At 43.9% G+C, this 26,699-nt stretch overlaps 1 protein-coding gene across 3 annotated transcripts in view; it reads left to right on the top strand.

Moving 5' to 3' along the window:
• LGR5 (leucine rich repeat containing G protein-coupled receptor 5) overlaps window positions 1-26,699 on the top strand; it is a 119,791-nt gene that overhangs the window by 44,301 nt on the left and 48,791 nt on the right. For 2 of the 3 annotated variants that reach the window (XM_053258518.1, XM_053258519.1), the window contains exons 2-4: window positions 5,798-5,869; window positions 18,780-18,851; window positions 21,635-21,706. In XM_053258518.1, coding sequence (XP_053114493.1) covers window positions 5,798-5,869; window positions 18,780-18,851; window positions 21,635-21,706 — 216 coding nt within the window. The remainder of the gene's footprint in view (window positions 1-5,797; window positions 5,870-18,779; window positions 18,852-21,634; window positions 21,707-26,699) is intronic. The other variant, XM_053258520.1, reaches the window with a different exon arrangement.

Here is a 26,699-nt window from a genome sequence, read left to right on the forward strand (position 1 = left end):
ATAGGTCCCTCCTACTTGAATGGCTGCCGCATCTTTCCTTTATGCATCAAAGGAAGCCTGCACAAGCAGTGCCTCCCCCTTTGCACTCCTCCGCAGATTACAGATTGAGATCATCTGGGAGTGCACAAGGGGAATGGAGGCAAATTACAGGTCCATTGGACCTGTGGTTTGCCCAGGGGTGTAACGAGGCTGGAGTGGGCCCAGAGACAAAATTTTAAAATTGGCCCCTCGCTGATACACACACACACACACACACACACACACACACACACTTTACAATATATAGCCATGTGACTTGCCTCTGGGGGGCCCCTCGAGGTGTGGGTGCCCCCAGGCAGCCGCCTCCCCTTGCCTAATGGTAGTTACGCCCCTGGGTTTGCCGTTATTTTCTGAAAGCAGCCTAGTTTAAAAATTAAATCTGGTTAGTGTTGGCCATGAGTCACAAGACTGCAGGTATAACACTGAATGAGGAAGTGGAGTGGATTTCATGCAGTAAAGAGAGGGAGCGCAGAATTATAGCTACACCAGGCTAATGTCTGTGAAATGCTATGAAAACTTAAAGTGCTAAGTATTATTTTTATTTTTTTAAATGTAGAATCTAAAATTCCAGGTTGCATTATCTTTTGGGTTGGCTATTTTTGAGGTGTCAGGTACTGCTCTCTCAGAAACGTACCTATAAAGTTGGATAAAATTGTGCCAGGCGTAATGCTGGTATGCCTGTGACAGAGACCCTACTTTGGGTGCTGCTGCCTTCAAAGGTGAGGTGAGCAACAACTAGAGATGGTGCCCTGATTGTGAAACTGTCTTACGAGACGCATGGCAGACACCTATTTTACTTCTTTTACAGCACCAGATGAACATACGGTAATTTTTATTCTCCCAAGCTTTGAGTGGGTGGTTTTTATTTCTGCTTTCATTGTTCATTGCTACTTTTATTGTGGTGCTTACTGATGCTTTTGTCTTTTAATGTTTTTGATTTGACTTTTACATGTTTAATATTTTATTGTTGTAACATTTTTGTGGTATCTCCCTCCTTGTTCTGGGGTCTAACTTCTTTTCTGGCCTTCCCAAATGGCCTTAGATGAGGGAAAGGGAAGGGAGAAGGTGCATGCCATCACCGAAATCCTTTTTCTCCCTTCTGGGGGTGGCCTCACTCAGCTCCTTCCCTCATAGAATGAAAGCAACCATCAGCCTCACATTCTGGGATCACCTCCTTGTCACCTTCTCTGACTCTTTCACCTCCTTGTCACCTTCTCTGACTCTTCAAATAGTCACTGACAGTGGCAACGTGTGTGTGTGTGCAACCTTAATTAATTAATTAATTAATTAATTAATTAATTAATAATATTTAATAATCTCCTTCTGTTGGAGGTTTTGTGAGATCTCTGCAAAGAACTCTGCTGGCAGCATTGCCCTGTTGATGCCATTCACTAGATCACTACTGCATACAGGAGCAGTTGCAGTTGTCTCTGCCTCTTCTGAATTGCTTAATTGGCTGAGTCAATCTCCGCTCTAGGTAATTCAGGAAATATCCAACAGGCTTTGTGTTACATTTCTTAGTACTGCCGCTGCCGCCGCTGCCACTACCACCACCTTATTAGCTACCTTGGATACTGTTGTTGGGAAGTGGGATATAAAACTGTTAAATAAATATAATAAATGCCTGCAATTTTTTAATATGGGAGATCTAGCATAGGAAAGTAATTAAGGTTTAAGTGAGATGCTTCCCAGTTGAGAACCAAAGCCTGCAGAGATAAGAATCCCAGCAAAAATGGAGTCAGTGATAGGCAGGCTGGCTGGCTGGTGGGCAGCAATGGTGAGCACACAATGCTGATCAGGTTCCTAGATTGGCATACACAACATCAGACACCCTGGACAGAACACTGTAGGAGCTGTAGACAGGGCTAAGACTAAGCAGTGATCCTTGGAGGATCAAGTGGGGTTGGAGACTCATGGTAGAGGGAGGTGCTTGGGTCCCACGATGTCCTGATTATATCCTTGGGTATTTGCCTGACCTCAAACTTCAGAATGGGTTCAGAAATAATGTCATTTACTTTGATCCCCCTCCCCCGCCAATAATTTGTTACAGCTGAGCCCATTCCAAATTGAAATCAGAGTTTCTCAGTCAATACTAGACTCAGGGTCCTGAGCACCCCAGAACTCCTTCCTTGATGCCAAGGTTGCTGAATCCAGATCTTGGACCTTCATGACAGGTGCAGAGCCTGCTACAATGTGATATGGCCAGGTTTTTGTCACTTGCTCACTAATAGAATTCAGCATTTCAGGTGAATTCAGTCTCACCTGCACTTCCATCTAAACCTGTTCCGAACCACTATTGAAATCTTCTAAAGCTTAGCCTAAAGATTTTTGGTCCAAGCCAAGCCCTCCCAATGCAACAATGCATGCTCACAAAGTGTGGCTTGGAACTCTCTCCTCAGTTCATCTTCTACCACTGCTGCCACAACAGCACTATTGGAACAACTGGAACTTCCTCACTGGTTTTTCTCATGAATTAGCTTGACCAAAAGAAAAGAAAAGAAGATGTTCTTTCTATTATTTGTCACTTTGTTGTTGTTGTTCTCCATCCCCTCCCCCCCACCAGCCTTTTTAACATTTCCCTTTGTTTCCCTTCCCGATCCTACTACTGCCCTTATTGCAGCCTCACCTTGACTGCTGTTAAGGGCTTATGTTTGTTGTGGTAGCAAATTGACCTCTAGACTGCCACAATAAGTGCCTGTTGTGCCCTGTGAAGGAACACAAGGTTGATTCTTGTCTTTGTACCTTGCTGTAGGAAAGGGCATTTCACATTCCTTAGCATCCCTTTTTTCTGATTAACCTGGATTGACTTCAGCACCAACTATGGCATCGTCTGCCTGGCTGCCATCTTCTGTGGTACCAGATACTGAGATTGGACCTTCCAGTGCTCAGGTCCACTCCTCTTCTACCTTACAGCAGTTTACAAGTCCCAGATCTGGTTCAGTGCTGACCTCTGCCCAGTCACAATCAGGTCTGAGCTCCAAACTGCCTCCAGCCAACAGAGCAGCCCAGCTGAGGGCTCCCACAAAGGAAAAGAACAAACCGCCATTGGCATGGTGGCATCTTTCTCCTCTGTTGACAGTGTTCTCAAAATTGCCCACATATTCCTATCACTGGTACTTTCACATCAGCAGATTGAAGAGGTGCAGTGTTTTGACTAGGAGGGCCATGGGCGGGGGAGGGGGAGAGAAAAGAGAGACGGAGAATACAGATGATGTAGAAAGGCCAGTTCATATGATGTTTGTGACAGGTGTTCACTGGTGTGATCTTTGAAACTGAGACCTTGGCCTGATTCATGTTTCCTGATTTTATTTCCATATATAACTTGTCAAGCTAGAAACTGATTTAACGGGGGACCTAGGTTTGAGAGTGTATCTGACTTTGTCAGAGTATCAGTTTAATACTTGGATATATGCTCCTGAATGGAGTCGGTCTCTTCTTCCAGAAATCAGTCCTGTTCTGAATATGCCCCTTGAGTTATGAGGTATTCACTAAAACCCACTATTGGCTCATGTAGAAAATACATCACCCCAAAGCCTTCATCTTTTTATCCATGAATATATAATTAATTTGACTGATAGGATTTCATTTGCTGTATTTTTTGTTCCTTTGCCAAAAAAAAAAATCTTTTGTTCCTTTGCCAAAATAAAGGTGCAGTAGCCAACTACTGAGGAGAAAGAATGGCATGATTAAACATTACAGCAAAAGTGAATTTAATAACTACACTAGCTCTGTTTAATAAATTAGCTTCTGAAGTGATTTCTAAACAATACATGCCTAGTGGAAAATGAATAATTGTTATGAAAGTATTAATAGATTTGTCACTTATTTCCTACTTTGTCCTGTATAATTATGTGCCATCCAGGAAATAGGTGCAAACTAGAAAAAAACATATGTATGTGTTTAAGAGTGCTGGCTAAAAGCAGTTTTAGCCCATGGCATGAATAAGCAGCCTCATTAATAACAACTGAAAATGTACACCGCAATAAAATTCAGATCACTCCCTTATAACAACATTTCCCAAAAGGTGAGAGTTCTGTATTCAGCACCACTTACTGCTTGATCTGCAACCTGAGAAAAATGTTCCTGTACAAACTGAATTGAAATGAATGGGGCCATGTGCAAGCTTACATAGTTCTCATTAAGAGGTGCTTGTGCAGGAGAACTTCCCAATGAATTGCGCCCATGATAATTGTGCTTTCCTGTCATACTGAAAACACTGGATTTCGTTTAATCTTCTTAAACAGGGCATAATATAAAACTATGGTTAATTGGTTAGTTTGAGTTGTGACCAGGGCTTAGAATGCTCTAGACCAGGGATTCTCAAACTTGGGTCCTCAGGTGTTATTGGACTTCAACTCCCATAATCCCCAGCCTCAGTGGCCTTTGGTTGGGGATTATGGGAGTTGAAGTCCAATAACACCTGAGGACCCAAGTTTGAGAATCACTGCTCTAGACGTCCTGTGCCAGGAGCTACTGTGAAATGCCACCAAGAACTGTGTTACATAGCAGGATCACATTGCACCCTTGTTTTATGGTTCATTTCGCTTCTTTAATTCAACTTGAGAACCTGCAAAGGAGAAAAATGTTGAGGCTGTTTATTTGATTTTTGTGAATCAAAATATTTGTTTTACAGTACTGAAACAGTAACATAGGTCAAAATCCCTGGAGCAATATTTCACATTATGCAGCTTAGCGAGAGAAAGGGATAATCATATTTCTTAAATATAAGTCAATATTTAAATATCTGCATGTTATGTGTTTGCTCATCTTGCACAGTGTCTCTACCATGTCAATTTATTTTCTGTAAGAATGCCAAGAACAATTTCCCCCTGATTATGCTGTTTAATTTTTTGCAGTGGTGTTTTGAAATAATGTAAACTGAAAAATATGACAATAATAAAAAGCAGCAAAATATTGGCTTATATGCTGCATAGAGTAACACCAACATACAGCACCACTCATGTAGAACACCAGAGTAACACCACATATATCACCATTCATTCTAAAACACCACTCACACTTTTGTAGAACAGGGTTGTTACACTACTGCTTAAAATGACACAATTACAGTTGCTTGATGCTACATCCATTAGAAATAATGGATGTAGCATCACACAACTGTGACTGCACAATTTTAAACTGCAGTGGAACAGCCCTATTCCACAACAGTGTGAGTGGTGTTTTAGAAAGTCACAACTAGGCAGATGGTGCTGCACCATCAGCATTACCCTGCGAAGCATGTGAGCCAGTAATATTTAGACATTGCTGAAAATAGGCGGCATGCTGTGCAGCCAGTTCGGAACCACCCATGCCACTGTGAGCATCTAAAACATCACCCACAGTGCTGCAGAACAGGATTCGTCTGCTACTACTTAAAACTGCAATCACACTTACGCAGTGCTACATCCATTGTAAATAATGGGCATTGCACAATTTTGTGTAGTAATGGATAAGCCCTGTTCCACGACACCATAGGCTTTAGTACTTAAGACTCCTGCAGCGGTGTGGGCAGTTCAGCACTGACCACATTGTCTGTGCAATATATCTGCCAGCATGTAGTATTTTTCAAAAAACATATATACCATTCTAAAACCACTTACTTTGAAGTAATCCCATAGAAATGGGATCCTATGATCAATTCATCAGCCCTAGCAGACAAACTTATTATTTTTGTTATTAATGCAGTACTTTACAGTGTTTCATATGAACAGCTGGATGATGCCTGCTGTATTAAGTCTCTGTCTGTTTTTCTCTACAGTGATCTCAGTATGAACAACATCTCTAAGCTGCCCTCAAACTCCCTGCACAGTCTCCGCTTCCTGGAAGAGCTGTATGTATAATTGTATCCTTGATTGGCATAGCTAAGAGCTAGGTGCATTCCCGGGTTTGTCTCTTCGATTTACTCAAGCTAACACGGCACAGGCAAACTGTGAGCTCTGACACTTTTGGCACATGCGGAAACACTTAGCTGAAAAAAACCTATTGCTTGTGATTCTGGAAATGAACTTATTGGGGGAGAGAGAGTTACCATGAGGCTACAGCTTTTCTAAGCAGAGGCAGAGCCAAACAAATTAATTTAGCTGAGTGGGGGGACATTGTTTAAAAGATCTGGATTGCTATTTGGAAATTGTTAAGCAGCAGGATATTAAAAGTTTGAATATTGGTTCATGTTTATTAAAATAGCAAGCAAAGTTATAATCAAAATCAAAACCTGCTGCCTAGTTCTGCCTGTGTCAAGGACACTTGTGTTCACATTTCATAGCATGAGTCTTCTTATTGTAATCACTTTTAATTACTGTTTCCTTACTCTTTAGCTTTTAGCATCCCTCAAGGCTAACTATGAAATTTGTATAGCTTAGTTTGCTCAATTTGTTACTTGCTTTAAAAAGAAAAATATATATTATAAAAAGTAGTTAAGCAAACAGAGGATCACAATGCAATGTTGATTAGGAGTGATGATGGCCAGATAGAAGAGGAAAGTACTGTATGCACAGAAGGCATGGATATAACAAAGAGACCACAGTAAACCATGAACTGGGAAATGTGGTCAAATTCTCACTCTTCATAACAATAGTAATTCAAGAGGTGAGACACCACAGATATTCTGGGGAGGTTCACTAGGCAAACTGGGCATCAGTTTATTCCTTTGTAACATGATGTAACCTATGATTGTTAATTACTGGCAAGCCACAAAATCCTAATATATCATGGAGAGGCTATTCCCATGATCACTGGGAAGCGGGCTAAGGGAGCTTAGCCCACTTCCCAGTGAGCGTGGGAACCACCGGGTTTGTTGGCGAGCCCGGTGCTCCCAAGGCGGCTAGCCTGCCTAATTTCCCCTCCCCTTAAATGAGGTTAATGGAGCAAGTGCTCCATTAACCTCATTTTTTTGCTTGTCTGTCAGAGTGGCGCACACGACACACAAATAGACCCCCAACCGGGAGGCTGCAGCCAACCTCCCGGGCTCAGGGGTCTCCCCAGTATGCCCCGTGCACTTGCGTGGGGCATCCTGGGACTTCCAGGGGCCAGGCAGCCCCCAATCCCTGCAGCCCCCACTAAGCCCGCTCTCCCCGCAGACCCGACAGAAGCTCTTCTCATGGATAATGCTTCGGAGTGTTACAATTTTGTTTTTATGGGTATCACTTCCCCGTCACCAAAACAAATACATTAAAGTTTCCTCATTTTGGAGTGCCAGGTAACAGGGATAACTTCTGATGTTGATGGGCCCAAAAGGAATTATATTACCCTATTTTATCTCTCTGGACAGTGTTATTCATTCTCTGCTCATGTCCAGTTTGGACTGATGCAATGCACTGTGGTGCTTAAAGACTGCTCAGAAATTTCAGTTGACGCTAAATACAGCAGCTGGATTGTTGACTGGGACTTTGTGAATAGAACATGCCTTGTCTTTCTTAAGACAATTCTGCTGGCTCCTGGCCTCTTTCCTGTTACAATTCATAGGAACATAGGAAACTGCCATATACTGAGTCAGACCATTGGTCTATCTAGCTCAGTATTGTCTTCACAGACTGGCAGCGGCGTCTCTAAGGTTGCAGGCAGGAATCTCTCTCAGCCCTATCTTGGAGAAGCCAGGGAGGGAACTTGGAACCTTCTGCTCTTCCCAGAGTAGCTTCATCCCCTGAGGGGAATTCAAGCTGCTGGCTTTAACCTTTAAAGTACTAAATGGCTTGGGAGCACGATACCCCAAAGGCCACCTTCTCCCACATGAGCCTCCTTAGACATTAAGTTCTTTGGGCTCCCCCACTGAGTGGTGGCTCAGTTGTGCTCTAGCTATGGAACACTGTGCCCAGGAAGGGTCATCTGACATCTTACTCCTGGTGCCAGGTGAAAATGTTTATTTGCCCAGGCTTTTTTGATCTTTAGGTTTTATAGATGGACCGTTGTGTTTGCTTGGCCTGGCACTGATATGTGCTGGCTGCTCTAGTCATCTTTATTGTACTGGTATTATTGATTTTAAATCTTTGTTTAAAAGATTTTTGTATGAAAGATTGCTGAGAACCTTTTGGCTGGTAAGTGGGACAAAAATTGTCCCACATATATTATAATAAATATATAAGTCCTCTCATTAAGGTCTTCAGTTTGGAATTTTGCTCTAAGTAAGAGATTTGTTCACTTGGTGCTGGGATCGCCCCTAACCCCATTCTCACACCCAGTTTATTTCTGGAAAGGGCCCCAGCTGTCACTGGCTTACACTGCAATGCATAATGCCCAATCATATGAGTATATCCTTATGGGAATCCTGGCTATTGACTGCAGCCTCAGTGCTCTGAATGTGAGAACACTGTGCTACTTGACACCGTCTCGCCAGCCAGTCTCCAACAATGAAGTGAATGGCATAAACTGTAGAACCTGCAGCCACTTGATTGCTTTTACAATTCTGAAGGTGAAAGCCAGTTAATGTTTCCAGAGCTGGCTATAGCATTGTTGAATAGGACATATCTAATTTCCTTTCTGAGACTGAAAATTGTTCTTTTCAAACAAAAGCAGAGTGGGCAAAGCTCCAAGCAATTTTTAGTGCATTGTTATTCCTCAACAACTTTGCAGCGGGTGCCTTTGTAGAATAACACAAAGATAAATACACTTTAGGACTACATTAGATATTTCCCCCCTACGTTTTCAGCAGAATAATTTGGGAAATAGATTCAGATAACAGCCATTTTGTAGACCAAAAGATAAAATCAGCTTCAATGTAGTTATATTTTGATTATAAGTGCAGACGAACAAACTAAACCTCTTGCCATTTTTTTTAAAGGTGTATGACTCTGGTGTGCAGTGTGTGTGTGTGTGTGTGTGTGTGTGTGTGTGTGTGTGTGTGTGTGAGAGAGAGAGAGAGAGAGAGAGAGAGAGAGAGAGAGAGAGAGAGAGAATGAATGAATGAATGAATGAATGAATGAATGAATGAATGAATGTCTTCCAAAATTATGCAGTAATTCAGTAGAGAGGCACAGTATACAGACACACCACAAGCATAAAAGAGGCAATTAAAATTTTCATTTAAACAGTGGAAATGTAACAAAAACAAGCAATACTAGAAGGGAACACAGTTTCTCACAAGTTACATCTGGCTGTGGTAAGGTGAGTGAAAGGAAATACTGAGGAGCAGTTGAAGATACAATCTTTTTTCCATTAGTTACATGGGTAAGCAGCTCCAGGAGTTGTTCCATGGATGTGCACATTGCTGCACAACTTGCAGGTCTACTTGTCTTTCTTGCAGTTGTCCAGCTTGCTTCCCAATGTAAACATCTCATGTCAGTGGGTAGATGTTTTTGCATCACAACACCACCATATTTACAAACCGTACTTCTTTGGCTTGCTTGGCATGTGTTACCAGAAGGGATTGCGTCTCAGAAACCAAGCAACTGCTCAACAACTGCTGGTCAGACCCAGAAATGTAGCTGCACTGCAGTTCCTGCACAAACAAGGTCCAGATTCCTCTAATGGTTGCCAGATGGGCAATCAGTCTTGTCTCCTGTCATGTGGGTTTTTCATCAAACCTTAAATTACTTGTAATGTCCTCAAATCATCTCAGCTGCATCATGGCACAGAAACAGGAGGGCCCCAAAAGTACAGCCCACAGTCTGTCCAATGTACACCACTTTCAGAATATTTTAAAACATAAGAACAGCCCTGCTGCATCAGGCCCAAGGCCCATCTAGTCCAGCATCCTGTTTCACACAGTGGCCCACCAGTTGCTGCTGGAAAGCTCACACAGGCCATTGAAAAGTGGTATACAATGATAATAAATAACAATGATGTAACACAACAAGCACAGAGCAAGAACTAAAAGTGTACAAACACTGACTGAAAACATGAAAATATTTAAAATATTAAATATTTTGCATGAAAGGCACATAAGCCAAATATAGCTGTCCGGCGTTTGAGAGGAGGAATTCTCCAAAGCGCCCTTTCTGCTCTCTCACAGTAAATTATAAGCGCGGGCATTGCATCAGAGTTGGGGAAGGAAGGAAGTTTATTCACTACCCCCTTCACCTATCAGTGGGAGCCAAAAACCTGAGCTCCTCTCCAGGAGACTGTCAGACCCACAAACCCTGTCTTGACTGATCTGCTCATCCTCGGCAGCCTCTGCCTTAAATAAATCCCTGCATCTTGGACACTCCTCCTTGCTTTCGGCGGGCTCCGTCTTCCCTGGCCAGGCACGTGTCCTGGACACCCAATCCCTGGCCTCCAAAGGGGACTCATTCCCCAGCTCCACCCCTTGCCTTATCATTCCACCAGCTGCTTGCAGCTGTGGAGCTGCTATCCTGGCTATTCCCAATCCACCAATCGGCTGCCTCTTGGGCAACACCTGCCCATCCCCCAGCAGCGGTTGAACATCTCTCTGGATCCTCTCTGGCTTCTGAGAGGTAATTGCCAGGTCTGTCCTGGCGTCTGGAGCCTCCAGCTTCTCTCGGCACTCTACCGGCTGGCTGGGCACACCTCCCTGTCTCAGGGAGGAGGGAGGAAACCCCAACAATAGCAATTAAGAAATTAACCAACACAGTCAAATATGCAGCAGGATGGTGCTAAAACCAGCAGAAAGCAAAACCAAATTCTCCATTATATGTGTATTGATCGAGTGCTACCTCATCAAGCAGTAAAACATTTTGTAACCTTTTCTAGAATCACTGTTGAAAGATCACACATAATTTAAAAAACAAAAACAAATTATTTGTAATTTAACTTAACATATTTAAAGTTCAAATTAAAATGCCCATAAAACTACCCAATAGCTTGGCTGAAAAGATGTCTTTAGTTGTTTCCTAAAAGCCAACAGGGATGGATATAAAAATATAAAATGAAAAAATAAAAAGAAGTATTGCAGGGGAGGGAAGTTAGAATGGGGACTGCATGGGTCCCTCCCCCCTTATGTGTTAAGATTATTTTAAAGCACGTCTTTTTAAAAAAATGAACTTGTTCAGCTAATATTCAACTATTAAGCCAACTTTCAAAAATATATATTAATTTCTGTCTGGGCGGGGGGGGGAGATCAGGGCTATAAAATAATGTCTTCTGTGGTGACACATCAGAGGAGGTGCAGGGATCCATGGGAGAGGGAGGGGGTGAGAGAGGGTTGGTGAGCCCAGGGTTATGCTGCTGTTCCTGTTGCTGCTGCAAAGGAGGAAGAGAGAGAAGGGGAGGGGGGAAAGGAGACAGACAAGAGACAAAAAGGAGATGAGCCCAAGGGGCAGGCGGGCGGAGGCACCACTCGGGCTCTTGTGAAGGAGGGAATTCGCTGCAGCAGGACTCTCGGAGAAAGACAATTCCCTCCTTCACAAGAGCCCCAGCAGCGATGGGGAAAGGCAGTGGTGGGGGAGCAGCTGCAGAGGAAGTGAGCGGCAGTCTGGGAAAGTTGCACACAGGGCTTTGGTGGGGTGCGCACTCACGTAGCCATGCACCTTAGAGGGAATGGTGGCGCTCTCTCTCGTTCTTTCTCTCTCTTTCTCTCTCTAAGATTGGGGGTGGGGAGTTGCTTCACTCACTGCCTCTTCCTGCTGGACTAAACCTATCTGGGGTCTGGCCTCTCAAGAGGGGATCCTGACCCCACTTCACCATGGTGCAGTGGGCAAGTGATAGACTAGACTGGTTGTAGACTGCCTCTTGCCATTTTTGCTTGTTATACAACCCATCATCTTGGTACCTTCACTGGGAGGTGAGTGAGATTCAGCAGACTGTTCAGTGCCACACATCCCCCACTTCCACATCTTCTTGCTCTCTCCACCTGGAACCAAGCTCCAACACCCCCCATTCTGGGCTGTATCCCAATAGAAGAAATGGGAAAGGACTAGAGACATACTGCAGATGGTTGATTCACTGATGCCAGGCTTACTGAAGCTGACACATTGTGGTTGCTGCTGTTGTGATCCTTTGGCTTTGTTCTGCTAACTAAAATCCCTGCTTCTGTGAACTCGGATGCTTCCAAATGCTTTACTTGTTCCAAACATTAGGTCTGGCTTTGTGGGAGGGATTGGTTTCCTAACTTGAAAGCACAGAACTATACAGTGCCTCCGACTGTTTTGAGACACTATCATCATCAGAGGAAACAAAACTGAAGTTTCCAAAGAGTAACAGGGTGTCCTCCCCCATCCCAAAGGATGGGGGAGAACCACCTCACCATAGAAAGCCCATCCATTTCTGGGGTGGGTTTCTCCCAGTTGATTTCATGGAAATGGGATAGAAACCAGCCCACCATAGAAAGCCACCATAGAAAGCCAAATCTACTTTTGGGGTAGTTTTCTACCCTTTGTTATATTTTTATTAATAACATATATATCATAACTGATGAGCAGCCATACTTGTGGATACATTGTGTACCGGAGTGCAGATAAGAGAGCATAGCTGGAAGTGCAGTGGTTTGCTTCTTTATGCACCTTTACGCATGTGGGGGTGGAAATCCACCCCAAAATTTGGATGAGGGTTAAGCAAAAGCACTAGAATCCCAGCACTCCCCACTACAAAGTGATTCTAAGCCCAACAGTTCCCCAGACCCTTTCAGCCTAAGTGACCTCTGCCCTCACTCCAAGGAATGTGGGAGTCCTCCCCCAACACAAAGTCGAATGCATAGAAGGGTCCTTTGTGATGCCAGGCAAGGGGAGCTGCTGCCTGGGAGCTTGGTGAGTGCACATGTCTCTAGGGAGCTCTCAGACAATCCCACTATGCGCATAACTTCCAATTGTCAGTCAAATTAATGCGTATGTACTGTACTATCTCATGTAGTAAAGAAACAAAGAGTCAAGCTATGATTCTCAAAAAAGAAGCAGCTTACACTGGATTAGCCTGGTGATTAGTATTAGTTACATTATTCACATGGCTAGAAGCTGGAGGGAGGGGCAGTTAATGATGAAAACAGGCTAACAAAGAATAGGGATAAAATTAATTTTCTACTTCAGAAATTGTGAGACACATATGTACAAAACAGACCAGGTATCCAGTTATAAGAGAAATATATATCCCGTGACCATGATTTGAAATCAACGACATGCATAGATCCCCATTCAGTTCACCTCTCTTGTAGGGGACTATATTTACTCATCTGACTTCAAATTATTTATCAAGACCTATGCAAAGTCCAGCAGAAGTCCTAGTCAGTCTGTCTTGTTCTCTTCTCTCCCTGTAATCATATTAAGCCATTCAGTAATACTGACCTTTCAGAGTTCAGGTACAACCAAATTCTGGTTGTATGTAAGACAATACAGACTGCCTGAGAAAACATTCGCTGTAGAAATGTATTTGCATATATCACTTTTAGAGGCTAGACAGATGCTGCATTTAAAAAGACTCAAAACAAATATGGACTCACATTACACAGAAAAAGAAACTGGGCAAAATGTTGAATCAGTATATCCCACCATTTTGTTTAGAGGTCAAGTAGGCTTTGCATTCCTTATATGGCAGAGTGTTGAGAAGTGCAGATGGGGTAGGAAGCAGCCATATACTGAATCAGGCCCATTTTTTATGTCTTCAAGCCTGTTATGCCCTACTATTGGTATGGATGCAAAAGTGCCCTTCCATCAACAGAAAGCCCCTTGCATTCACTGAAGAGCTGTTTCCAACTGAGTATAAATGTGTTGTATGAGGGGAAAGTGATCCCATATTCAGGAAGTTCCTCCATTTGCAAAGCTTGAACAAGACCTTTCACAAGCTCTTTTCAGAAATTCTACAGTTTTCAAAATATTTGTATTTGCTACAACTTCTGCATAGTCCTTATTCACTATGTTTCTTGCACTATAAATAATGCATCCTTCCCTCCATACATTGTGGGTCTGCATTATGAGAAGTTTTTCACTAGCACTTGTGGAAGAATTCATGCAACAGCACCAAGTCATTTTCTTCTACTCACTGGTCTGTGTCCAAACTAAAGCACGTCAAAGGGGAAGTGTTTTTCAGTGATCCCCTTCCTTCTGTAGCCATTTGTGCTTCCTGGAAATATGAGTCTGAGAGTTGTGGGGAACATTTCAGAAGACACAAGTGGATGCAAAGGGAAGGAGTGATAGTTAAAAATTGCTCCTTCCTTCCATGCATGCATGGAACTATTTCCCACATGGAACACTTAGAGACTGTTCTCACGTGCAGCCTAACCCAGGCTAGGGATGCCCAGCCCGGGTTAGGCTGTACATGAGAACCACCAGGATTGGGCCTGATCCTGGCGGGCTAATGCTGCCTAGCTAGGCTTTTAAGTCCAGCTATTAGCCAAGATTAAGGGAACAAGCGTTCCCTTACCCCTGGCTACCTGCTCATGTTCAAGCATGGGCTGCCCAGCCCAGACACATACACAGATGGGCACCTAGAGCTCCCATCTCTTGGGGGAATCCCACCATGCAGCTGTGTTTTGGGATCCACAGAGTCCCAGCCACAGATCCACCTTGATCTGTGTTGCACGGAGCAGGGCTGATTGTGTGGCAGTGCAGAGCACACTTCCACCAGGCTTACAAGGATTGTCTGGGAGAAGGCAAAGTTTGGGAAGCCTTCGCCCCACCCGCCCAGTAGGTTTATGTGAATTGCTCCTTAGTTTTGATGTTGGCGACTGTTCTTTGGTTCTAAGCCATTGGCTCTGCTGCTTTTTGGTGTTCTCACTTGGTATGTTATTGTTAATATATCTTTAATGTTTAGTTGTACTGTTGGTTTTCTTTGAATTTTGTAAATCTTGTTTCAGTGGATTCAATCCTAGTTCTGTCTGTAGTGACTGGCAGAAGAGAAGTGGGTTGAACTCATTAAAGTAAGAATTAGCATTTTGGCATTCTTAGACCAAATCTGGTCTCTTGTCAGAAGCTGACATTGATGTCTTGTATATTCTTGAAATTGAGGAGCTTTTGAGAAAAGATTCAGAATATTTAAACCTTCCTTTCAGGCCTCGTATTATCACCCACAGAGTTTCTATGGAGGACTCCGATCTTCCTAGGTTTTCTAGCTTGTGAGATTCTATCCCTTTTCTAACATATAGTTCTACTCCACGTCCAATTCTCCCCTCCTTGTCTTTCTCAGTGGCGTAACTATAGGGGGGCTGGGGGGGCACGTGCCCCGGGCGCCACCCCGGTGGGTAACGTGGGGGGCGCCAAAAAGTGGCTCCCCCCCGCCGCCCCCCTGGATCGCCCACCAAGGGTGGCAGCGGGCGTGCGGCGGCAATTCGGCGGCGGGTCGCCTGCCGAGTAGCGGCGGCGGCGGGTCGCCCGCCGAGTGCAGTGGTGGCTGGTGTGGTGGCTGGCGGCATCCCATGACCTGTGTAGCGGCGGCGCGGAGTGCAGGCAGCGACGCCGAGCCGAGCGGCCCAGCGTCTCTTCCCAACTGCGCAGGCGCACCAGGCGCACCTGCGCAGTTGGGACGCCAACACCGGGCCGCTCGGCTCGGCGTCACTACCTGCACTCCGCGCCACCGCTACACAGGCCATGGGATGCCGCCAGCCACCACACCAGCCGCCGCCGCCACTCGGCGGGCAACCCACCGCCGCCGCCACTCGAGACCCGCCGCCGCCAAATCGCCACCCCGCAACCGCCGAATCGCCGGCTGCCGCGCCGGGCCAGGTATGTGGGGGCGGGGGGGGGGGGCCATTTCAGGGCCATAGCTTGCCCTGGGCGCCGTTTCCCCCCGGTATGCCACTGGTCTTTCTATAGAGTGTATATCCAGGAATATCCCACTGGTTCTCACTATTCCACCATGTTTCTATTATGCCCACTATATCTATGTTTTCATTAGCAACCAAGCACTCTAACCTATCCATCTTGGCCCGGAGGCCTCTGGCACTGGCATGTAAGCACCTATACACCAGTGTTCCCTCTAACAAGGATTCCCATATATTGTTGACTACAACTCCCATAATCCCCAGGCAAAGCCATTGCAGCTGGGGATTCTGGGAGTTGTAGTCAAAATCTGGGAATCCCTATTAGAAGAAACATTGCTATACACTGAATCTCTTACCTGGTGTGTGCTATCTTTCTTATGGCCATTTGATCTCTTTGATCAAAGCACATCCTTCTGTCTGCTCTTTATCTCAGTGTTAGATGCTCTACCACTGAGCTATGGCCCTATCCCCAAAGGTGGCATACATGGGTCTCCCCATCCTAGCCCTGTTCACACCAAGACCTGCTCAGCTTCAGGAAGATGGCTGTATCATGTGCCCTTAGACCATGTTCTGGGCATGATATAACATGAAGGGACATAACACTGATCATAACCTTGATACTATGCTCATATTTACCATCCTGTAATAGCAGTTAACACTTAAAAAAAACCAAAAACACCCATACCAGATATGTGGATTTCACATTATTCACAATTTTTGTTTTTCCATGTATTTTCAAGAGGAGTTCACATTTTATTCACAATCCTGTAGCCAAGCCCTGTATTTAACATAGTCATGGATTGCTAAAAAGTTTCTAAAGCACTACAGTGTAGTAACCAGTCCCATCCCAATCACGCCTCATTCAACAACTTACAAAAATTCAACAGGTAAGCCAGGTTTCTTATGCATCTACCCTGCTTCTCTCTCTCTCTCTCTCTCTCCCCTCATGCCTTCTGTTCTTCCCACACACTGTAGATTTGAAATCAGTGGATCTAGATATAAAGTAGACAGCTCAACAGATGTGGTAGTGCATCTATGCACTGATCCCTGAAATGATATTATGCGCTCACAAATGCATCCTAGATGTCATTGACACCAGCCTGAATGCTGTCAGTGCTCGTGTTGCTATTGAGCTGAAAGTGACTTAACACTGATCAGATCCCTTGATATTATGCTCGTATTCACCATCCTCTAATAGCAGTTAACATTTTTTTTAAAAGGCACAATGAAAGGTGAAGCTGAGTGTTTTTATTTGGCTATGTGCATTCATACAAACATAAATAAATTTGAAATTGACAATTAAGTGAGCGTTTGTGTGTGCATGCATTGAAAAGGGGGTGTTCATGACTAATAGTGGGGCAGTTAGTGGACGGAATGGTGTACTTTGACTCACAAGCATGAAATTTTGCATATATGTGGCCAGGTATGTATGGTTTAAGAAAGTAAGATTGAAAAAAATATCCAATATGGTGACCCAAAACAAATATGACATCATGGTATAAATTGTTAAAATGATTTAACAGAATTCTTATGATCATTCAAATAGTGGCAAAGACTCCAGATTTAGTACAAAGTTGTCAGATGTTTCTGCCTGGATTTTGAAGGTAATGTTAGGCACCCAAAATTCCAGGATGGTGGCTAAACATAAATATGGCGTCAAGATGTTGAATGTTAAAAATCATCAGATTCATAGTGATACAGACCTGAGATTTGGCAGAATGGTTGTCAGATGTTTTTCCTTTTGGAAAGCAATATTAGTTACCCATGCTTGTGCATCAATGTGTACGATTCAGCTTAGTTTTCCAGTTTAGCTGCTCCTCTATGAGCAAGCTTTAAAACCCTAACCTAGTATCCTACAGAAGGCCCCAGATTCAATACCCAGCATCTACAGGTAGGCCTGGGAAATATCCCTGTCTGAAACTCTGGGGAGCCACTGCCAGCCAATGTAGACACTACTGATCAAAATTAACCAATGTACTGAAAACTGAATAAGTATAAGTTAGCTTCATATCAGTATAAGTCAGCTTCATACATTCACGTATTCATTCTGAAATGAAAAATACATGTTGGCCGACATCCAGACTAACCCTGCACCAACACCCAGGGTTATGCATTGCATAAGGGGAGAGGAATGATTTTCAACAATCTGCTTTTCCCTTTGCAGCCACCTGTGCCTTCTGAAACTGAGGGTCTCCCCACCCTGAGGGGCAAAATTTCAGAAGGCAAAGGCAGCTGCAGAAGGGAGGAGGGATCACTGAAAATCATGTCACCTGTACAATGGAAAACCCTGGTGTGCTGGTACAGGGGTAGTCTGGGTGTCAGCCACCATTTATGCAATTGTGTGATCTGTTGTAATTAATAAAGCCAGGTTGTTTTGTACCTGCTTCCTGTGATTATATGTACATTTCCTGGAATGAATACAGAGTTATGGAAATAATATACAGGGGCCATTCACATGACCTTCTGGGTGGGTGGGGGAAGGCTTCCCAAACCTTGCCTTCTCCCAGATGATCTGCACTCCCACATGATCCCTCCTGCTCCATGCAGCGTGGCGTAGCATGGATCGCTCTGAGACCAGGACTTGTCCCAGCCTCCAGGAATCCCAAGTACACCACACACTGAACACAATGCACTGGAGGATCCCCCCAGGGAACGGGCACTCTAGGTCCCTGTCTCTGCGTCAGCATGAGCTGCAAGCAGCTTATGTTGATATACAGTCCTGGAGCCAAGCAGCAGCGCTGGATTTAGTTCCTCAGCACTGCAGAGATCTGCATGAATTCTGGTGGTTCTCACAGGCAGCCAAGCCCAACCTTAGCTGGTGAAGCCTGGTCTTGGCTTCTCATGAGAACAGCCTTGTAGTATAACTGATAGCAAGGCTATATTCTAGAGATTTGCATTGTTTACCGCTGAAAAAGAACTGGTTGCACAATTAGATGTGCACCATAAACAAGATTCATTAGAGCAAATGCATTTGCCCAGCTGGCAGTAAATAAGTTATATAGCTATAGGATGTTTTGCACAGAACATTAATGATTACAAAACAAGGCTCTCAAACAACTGCTTCTGGCAGTGGTGCTCCCATTGTAGCTGTCTTGTACATTTTAACATCTAAATCAATTCCACATGAAAAGGAATTTATTTATCTTTTTTTTTTTTAACCTTGCAGACGTCTAGCAGGAAATGGCTTGACACACATCCCCAAAGGAGCTTTTGCTGGGCTTTTCAGTCTTAAAGTGCTGTAAGTAAACTGAGTATTGTGTTTATGATATTCTTTAAAATTTTATGGGATCTAATTTTAATGCAACATATTGTTAATTATTTCTTGTGATTGGAGCATGCACAAGAATGGAAGGTGTGCATGTTTAAAAACACACATACAAACTTTGTCATACTGAAGACCCTCTAAACTTGAAGTGATGAGTGATATTCTAAAAACAGTTTACTCATCAAACTAATGTCTGTACAATATCAAAGACAAATGTGATTTCTCTTAATTGTTTCTTTAACTGGCCACATAATGGCAGATTTCAGTTTTCAAAGTTCAGAGACATTTCTAATGATGATGGAAAACAGGAGATCATTTTTATTTCTGCCTATGTGGATGAAGGGGGGAGAGAAAGAGAAAATGAATAGCTTAATTACTAGAAACATTGTGGTATTTAAAGAAACCTTCTGGTTTTGTATCTTAAGGTTGTTGTTTTTCCTGGTGGATGTAATCAATTCAGGATAAACTTGGAACTTATTTTTTAAAACTCAAAGAACATTCTCTGATTTTATTCTAGAGTAAGCCCCCCGCTCCCCGGTTTGCTTTTTATTAAACACATTCCTTCTGGGAAGCCAAATGCTGTTCATCAACATAGGCTCAATTCAGAGGAAGTTGATCCAACTTAGTGGCCACTTACGTGATAGTTTGTTGGTGGAATGCCAGCTTCTGCCACTGAGTATGGGTCAAGAGGACCCAGCTGCCTTACTGTAAAGTGTTGCAAGGTGGAATCTGGAACATACTGCTACTTCAGCACTGTAGAGGAACACTTCTGCTGGGTAGTAGCAACACCTGATGTGAGCTTCACAGTGCTGAAATAGCAACCTCTGTCCCTCCACTGCTACCTTGCAAGACCCTCCAGTCAGGTCTTCCTCCCTCATGTAGTGCTGTTTAGTAGTGAAACCAGGTAAGCTGCCCACAAATCATCACATGAGCTGCTGCTCCTTATGCTGCTTTGAAGTGAACAGGGCTTTGTCCCATCTAGTGTGACTATCTTGTTCTAGATTAGGATGGTCATTGTGTTTATTTATTTATTTGTTTATTTAACATATTTCTATACCACTCAAAACCCAAGTTCTCTGGGTGGTTTACAAAACAATAAAAACAAACAATAAAAAGATTAACACATTTCAACAATTAAAATGTAAAAAGTTAAAACTATTAAAACAAAATTAAAATGCAATTAAAACAATATCTGATTAATTGTTGTGTTGTACTCAAAGTTACTATATCACCACAGCAAAGGTGTTGTGTAACAATCAGCTTTGAAAAGGTAGTAAGGGGAGCTGTATCCTCTTGATGGCCCAAACTCATGGCCAGAGCCCACCACTGGCACAAAAACATCCAATGACAGCTTGTATTGAAACATTTCCAAGCCTGTATTTTCATTAATGCCCACCATGAAAAAGGAGGGGAAATTTACACTACTGAGGGGCTATGTTATTTTAAACTATGAAACATTTATTTAGTATATCTTAAAACAATAAGAAAAGTGAATAAATGAGGTCATTCACACAATCAAAGGGACGATTCACATGACCAGGTGGGCAGGGGGATGAGCTGTTTTTTGGTGCACAAGCCAAATGTGTGGATCATTATCCCTGCTGCTCCCGGCAGCACAGATCAACAGTCACCGAGACTCATTTTCCTAGCCTCTGGATATCCCATAAGGCACCACGCAGTGTGCGCGATGCCTTGGGGGATTCCCCCATCAGATGGCCACTCTAAGCACTCATCTCTGTGTCTCCTCAGTCTGCATGGAGCATGGAAGGATGCATGATCCTAGCAGCCAGGTTAAGGGAGCACTTGCTCTCTTAACCTTGGCTAAGAGCTGGGCCTGGCAGTGCGGTTAGGCTGGGCTAGGCTGCTCGTGAGAACAGTTTCTAGGCAGGTTTGGGAGCTGTGTGTGCTCCCAATTTTTGGTTGTTTGGAAGCAAGGTAGGAGGAAAACCTGGGTAGCTTTTCTTACTACCTTTCTTCTAGACAATCAGTTCTACCCAGGTTTTCCTCTTATCTTGCTTCCACACAGCCGAAAATTGGGAACACACACAGCTCCCAGACCTGGGTTGAATATAGTTTTTGATTGTGTGAATATCAATATCTCTACAAAATGATTTCCAAAATAGTGGCACATAGCAGGTGACACAGTCTATCAGGATACATTAAGCCAACATTTCTCTTTACAGCCTTCATCCCCTGTGACCTCAGCTGGGGCTTTATATACAGGTATAATATAGTGAAAACTAGCTGGACTGGTGCAGGGCATCTACGTGCTACCACTAGCCAATCCGGCCCCATGCCCTGCCTCCACCACCAACCTTAAGCCGCCCCCTGCCATCCAGGATGCTGGTGGATGTGATAAGAGCTGCTTCCATGGGCCCGCCTGCCACCCTAACGACAGGTCGGGCCTTTTTCGACGCATTTCGGGGCTCTCCGCACACACACCCAGAGAGCCCCAAAATGGGCCAAAAATGGCCAGACCTGTCATTTGGGCAGTAGGCGGGCCCATGGAAAAAGTTTTCTCCACCCTCTTCTTCTCCGCTCTCTTCCTCTTCACGGAAGAAGATAGCACCATGCCCCATCAGCCATATGCCCACTGCTATCTCCACATACGTGGCAAGCCCCACCCCCATCCCCGTTTTCATTGGCCGTGGTTGTGGCGGGGGCGGGGCTTGCCACATACGTCCTTTGCCTTTTATATATAGATCAGTTTCTCATTGCTGAACTAAAAATTTTATTTACTCCATATACAAATGCAGAATGCTACAGAACAATCTGCTGAGACAAGTTCCCACTGAAGCACTCCAGAACCTCCACACTCTCCAGTCCCTGTAAGTATCTTACATTACAGTTGATTGGGGCTGAAGCAGAAGGAGGTCATTATCAAACCCAAACTTTATCAGAATAAAAGAAAAGACAGTAGGCAGGTTCTCATGAGCAGCAGTAGTGCAGGACAAACCTACCCAAGATTGAGAGCTGTGCACACTCCTGTTTTGTGATCACATTGTATCTATTTTATTAGTGTTGTGAGCCACCCCAAGCAGTATTGTACTGGAGGAATGGGCTATAAACATTGTATGAACTAGCCTACAATATCACATAAATGATGGTGCCAGCACCACAAGGTACTTCAGTCTTTCAGAGATATAATGCTCTCAGTTACAAAAAATAATTGAACTCTTTTCCTGCACATTCTGACACATTCTAGATGTGTTAAAAACCTTAATGCAGAGTGTTTTTAAAATACATGTTTTAAATAATAAATCTACGTTTAATACTTTGTGTCCATAACGCATACTGCTTTGATTGATACATACAATTCTCGATTAATTACAGAAATGTTTGGGCTTGATCTTTGTTGGTATGCCATGTTACCTGGTTGCTTGGGTGACCCTGTGGAGTCTGGAGAAGGGAGTGGCATTCCTCCTCTGAGGCTTTCGTTCCCTTCAGGGGGCAGTAGGAATTAGAAGGGTCCAAGCTGGTCAGATCCCAGTGGAGTTGACAGGGCAAGGCAGGGAGAGCTGCAGGAAACAGCTCTAGGGAGACAGCTAGGTTGGGTGCACCAGGAAACAGGAAGCAAGGTCAGGAAGGGGGAGAGCCTGGAAGTAGGCTTTAAGCCCTGTCAGCTCTGCACTAGGGTATTTAAAGACAAAGCAGCTGTTGAGGAGGAGCTGCTTCTGAGTATGGGAGCCAGGGGTTTTCCAGGAGAGGGGACTGGCTGAATGCAACAAGTCAGGAGGAGGACTTGGGTGACGAACTAAACTCCTTCTCTGGCTATTCCTGAGGCTGACCTTTTGGGGGGTGCTCCAGTCATTCTGGAATTCAAGAAGGGCTAGGAGCCTACCTTGTCCCCTGGGAGTCTGACATCTTGAATAAATGTTTGGGCTATTGGCAGAGGTGCACCTAGGTAATTTTGGAGCCTGGACCTAAAGCCCTTTGAAGCCCCCCCCCCCCCCGCAAATAAGCATCATCATGCTCGGCTGAGCAACCACAGCACCCAGGACAGACTAAAGAGGATTTGGAGGCTCCATGGGCTGTGGAGGCGCTCAACTTCGGCCCCACAGTCCAGGAGTAAGCGCACCTCTGGCTATTGGAGAGACTAAAATAGGATTAAACAGCATATGGCCCACCTGTGGCATTGACTTCGAAATCCTGAGTATCCTATTCATTATAAATGAAAGTCAGTCTTCAGGCCTCATGACTTCAGAGGTAGGTCTGAAAAAAATGAGAATGCTAGGTAGGAAAAGTATTTCACCCAGGTTTTGTCGCTGTGGATGCTCCCACTTTTCATTTGTGTAGGAGTAAACAACTATGTAGGAGGAGGTATAAGTGATTGTGTAGGAAGCAAGAGCTAAGCAGGACAGTGCCATCCTACCCAGCTTTTCTACCCAGCATTTGACCAAGGTAGGAGGAAAAGCTGCCCTACTCAGCTCCTGTCTCCCACACAATAAAGTTATTCACATGTCCAGACCTATCCAGGCTTGGACAGCCCTACCTGGGTAGAGCTGGTTGTGTGGAGTAATGGGATTGGTCCTGATCTCGGGGCTCTGCACCAGGGTAGCCTGGGTTTTGTTTCCAGGCTAATAGATAGAAGGGCACAGGCATACCCTTTTTACCCCACTCATGTCCACAGACCCAGACAGCAAGAGCACCTGGCAGCAGGGAAATCCCCCAATGCACCACACTCTTGGAGTGCGTTGTGAGATGCCAGAGGATTTCCACCTTCAGCTCCCAGCTCTCCCACTCGCCACGGTGCCGCTCATGTGCCACGCAAGGGAAGGGCGACCATCTGCAGAGAGACAGGTTGGAGCCTGCCTCTTCACCAGCCCACCCCCCACATTAGATTAAAAAAGACTTGTGAATGACCTTAATCACTTCTCCCTCCTCCTACCTAGTTGTTTGCACCCACACAACTGAAAATTGGGAGCACGTCCAGCTCCCAAACCTGGGTAGGACACTGGTCCTACCCAATTTTTGGTTGTGTGAACAGCCTCTACGTCAAATAAATACTAAAACAAAATTAGCAACAATGACATAAATTTAAAAAGGAACTCAAATTCATTACATTTTTCAACTTTGATGATATTTAAGTCCATGCATCAACTTAACCACTGTTGGTCTTCCTCTAACATCCCAACTTAGATCTTTAGGAGCATTCTGGATCCATAGAAATACTAAGCCAGTTGTAAACATATAAACAAAGGATTCTTTGTTGTGCTGAGAGAGACTTGAAGTTTCAGCTGGATTTCTAAATAAACAATCTCACTATCTTTCAGTCTTTGTTGCAAATGTATTTCTATAAGGTAGAGAAGAGGAGGCTAAGGAAAGAAAGGAAGAAAACTGAGGGGTTGCATTTTCTTTGGAAAGGCCTGGTGTTTGATGACAGAATTAAAATAATAAGAGAATGAGAATGGTCAGTAAGAACTTTAAACAGCTGCGTAGCAGACAGCAGATAGGATGATAAGGGTATGTAGAGAAAAGCTACTATCAGTTGAAAGGGGATCATTGGCAAAATTCTTCTTTGAGGAAAAGAAAGCCAGGATTCTTTTGTTTCTTCCCAATGAGTTGTGCCAGTCTGATAAAGGTGTGCAGAGATTCAGTTTCTTGTTTCATACAGCCTACTAATTTTCCATCCATAAGGTGATTCTTGTCTTAGTTTGCAATTTACAATGGAGATTACATTTGAACTATTGAAAAACAGGAAACCTTTAAAAAGGAATTGAAAGCTTAAACCCGGTTAGATGTCTTTTATACAAAAAAAGCTTGCTTTAAGGTATAGCAAGGTCTAGAATTTAGCTATTTGAAGATATTTGATTCTGACTATTGATGGCTTTGCCCTATTTTCCTCACGGTTTATTGATGGCTAGCCAAACTAATCTTGTTTATGCTCTACAAGTTACACAGAATTTTATTACTAAGGCTATTCATCCTTCTAGCATAAATAGAATCTAAGTGTTCTTCTCTGAAGAGAGATACTACCCCCAAATGCAGAATGAATTTACTGGATAATTAAGAGACAACTCCCCCTGAGACAACTCCCCTCACTTTCACCTAGACTCTGGGATAATGGAAGTTTAGGACTGGAATACATGTATTACTTTCAGCCACCAGACATTTTTGACCTAATGTCTATTTGCATCAAAAATAATTCTGATTTAAATAGAAAGCTAGTAGTTCTAGATACAATTTGGTGGGAATGCAATGCCTGCCCATGTGTTTCTACCTCAAAACTGCAGCATGAATAGTAAATATTCTCAAGCCCAGGGCCCTAGTTTGAAGTTGTATCAGCCTTTTGTGGTACGCACGAATCAATTTTTGCTATTCGATTTGAGCTTGATTAGATTGTGAATTGAATCACAATATTTGAATTTATTTGTCAAAAACAGCTAGCTTGGCCAGTTGTCTCAATGAATCAACCTCAAATCACTCAAATTGATTCTAGTGATTCAATCACCATTTTGAGGCCCGTTTTCTCAGGGGGGAAATGGGCCTCAAAATGGCACATTTTTTTCTGGGGGAAAGTGATCTACCAATTGGGATCAGTGGGTAGATCAACCTTCCACTCTGGACTTAGCATGTCTGCCCACCTCGGAGAACTGGTCTGCCAGGGTAGACCAGTCCTCCAAGGTGGGCGGATACATGAACGCTGTAGCAGAGGGCTGGTCTACCCACCAATCCCAACTGGTAGACCAGCACTCCCTGAGGGAAAGCGCCATTTTGAGGCCCATTTTTCCAGAAAAACAGGCCTCAAAATAGTGTTCAAATCACCCAAATCGATTTGGGTCAAATTGGGGGTGATTCTCCTTGACCCCAAATTGGGCCCTCTATTTTGAGGACAATTCAATTTGGGGTTGAATTTGTGAATTAACTCCAATTTATCCCAAATGGATTCATGGTCAAATAGTATTGCACACCCCTAGTTAATAAACTCAACCCCAAGGCTCCAGCTTGCAGTTGGATCAGCCTTTTGTGGCAGCTGGGCTAATGAGAACACTTTGGTGGAGTAGATATGGACAGGCCTAGCCCATTGGCATGTCATCACAAGAACCTTTCATATCTTTTTTGTATATACAAAACAGAAGTATGCCTATACAGTTTTACAGCTGATCTCTTTTTTTGGCGGGGGGGGGCGGTTTGATGCAGTTCAGTCTATAACTTCTGCATGGGTCACAATTGCTTCAGTGAGCAGGGCTGGATTATGACATGCTGAGGCCCTAAGCTGTGTCTAGCTTAAAAGGCCCCATAGCATCACTCACCATGTTGCTCACAGTTACAACAGCATTTGTCTGAAGAGGCAAACACTACCTGTAACTGTGATGGTGGGCATTGGTCTAAACTGGGCTGTGCTCTAATAAAATTGCAATACAATTTACAGTTATTTCTGCACTGATTTATAAACTCATTGTGTAGCCATATAAGTATATTTTTTCTTATGAAATGATGATATCTGATTTAGTGTCTCCTTGTCACCCTTTTATTTTTCAATTATGTAACTGAAATTTAGTCTTCTTTTTTTTAATAATCAGAGGCCCCTCCTAATGTGAGCTCCTAAACTGTAGCTTACTTGGCTTGTGCCTAAATCTGGCACTGACGGTGAGATTCTACATGAGACAAACTCTGGACAAGCTCTGCTCCACTTCCACTTAAAAGCCTAAATCAGTGTTCTCCAGTGTAGGGCCCGGGGGCCAGTGGCACCCCCTCCCCCACAACAACACTATGTGTGGGTCCCTGACTAATTATTTATTGGGCCTGTGTGAAGTTTGGCCAAAGCTGGCACCATGTGGAGGTGAATGTATCCACTGTTCAGTTCTGCACTTTGCCCAA

This window comes from Hemicordylus capensis, chromosome 5 (assembly GCF_027244095.1).
Source record: "Hemicordylus capensis ecotype Gifberg chromosome 5, rHemCap1.1.pri, whole genome shotgun sequence".
NCBI classification, from domain to species: Eukaryota; Metazoa; Chordata; class Lepidosauria; order Squamata; family Cordylidae; genus Hemicordylus; species Hemicordylus capensis.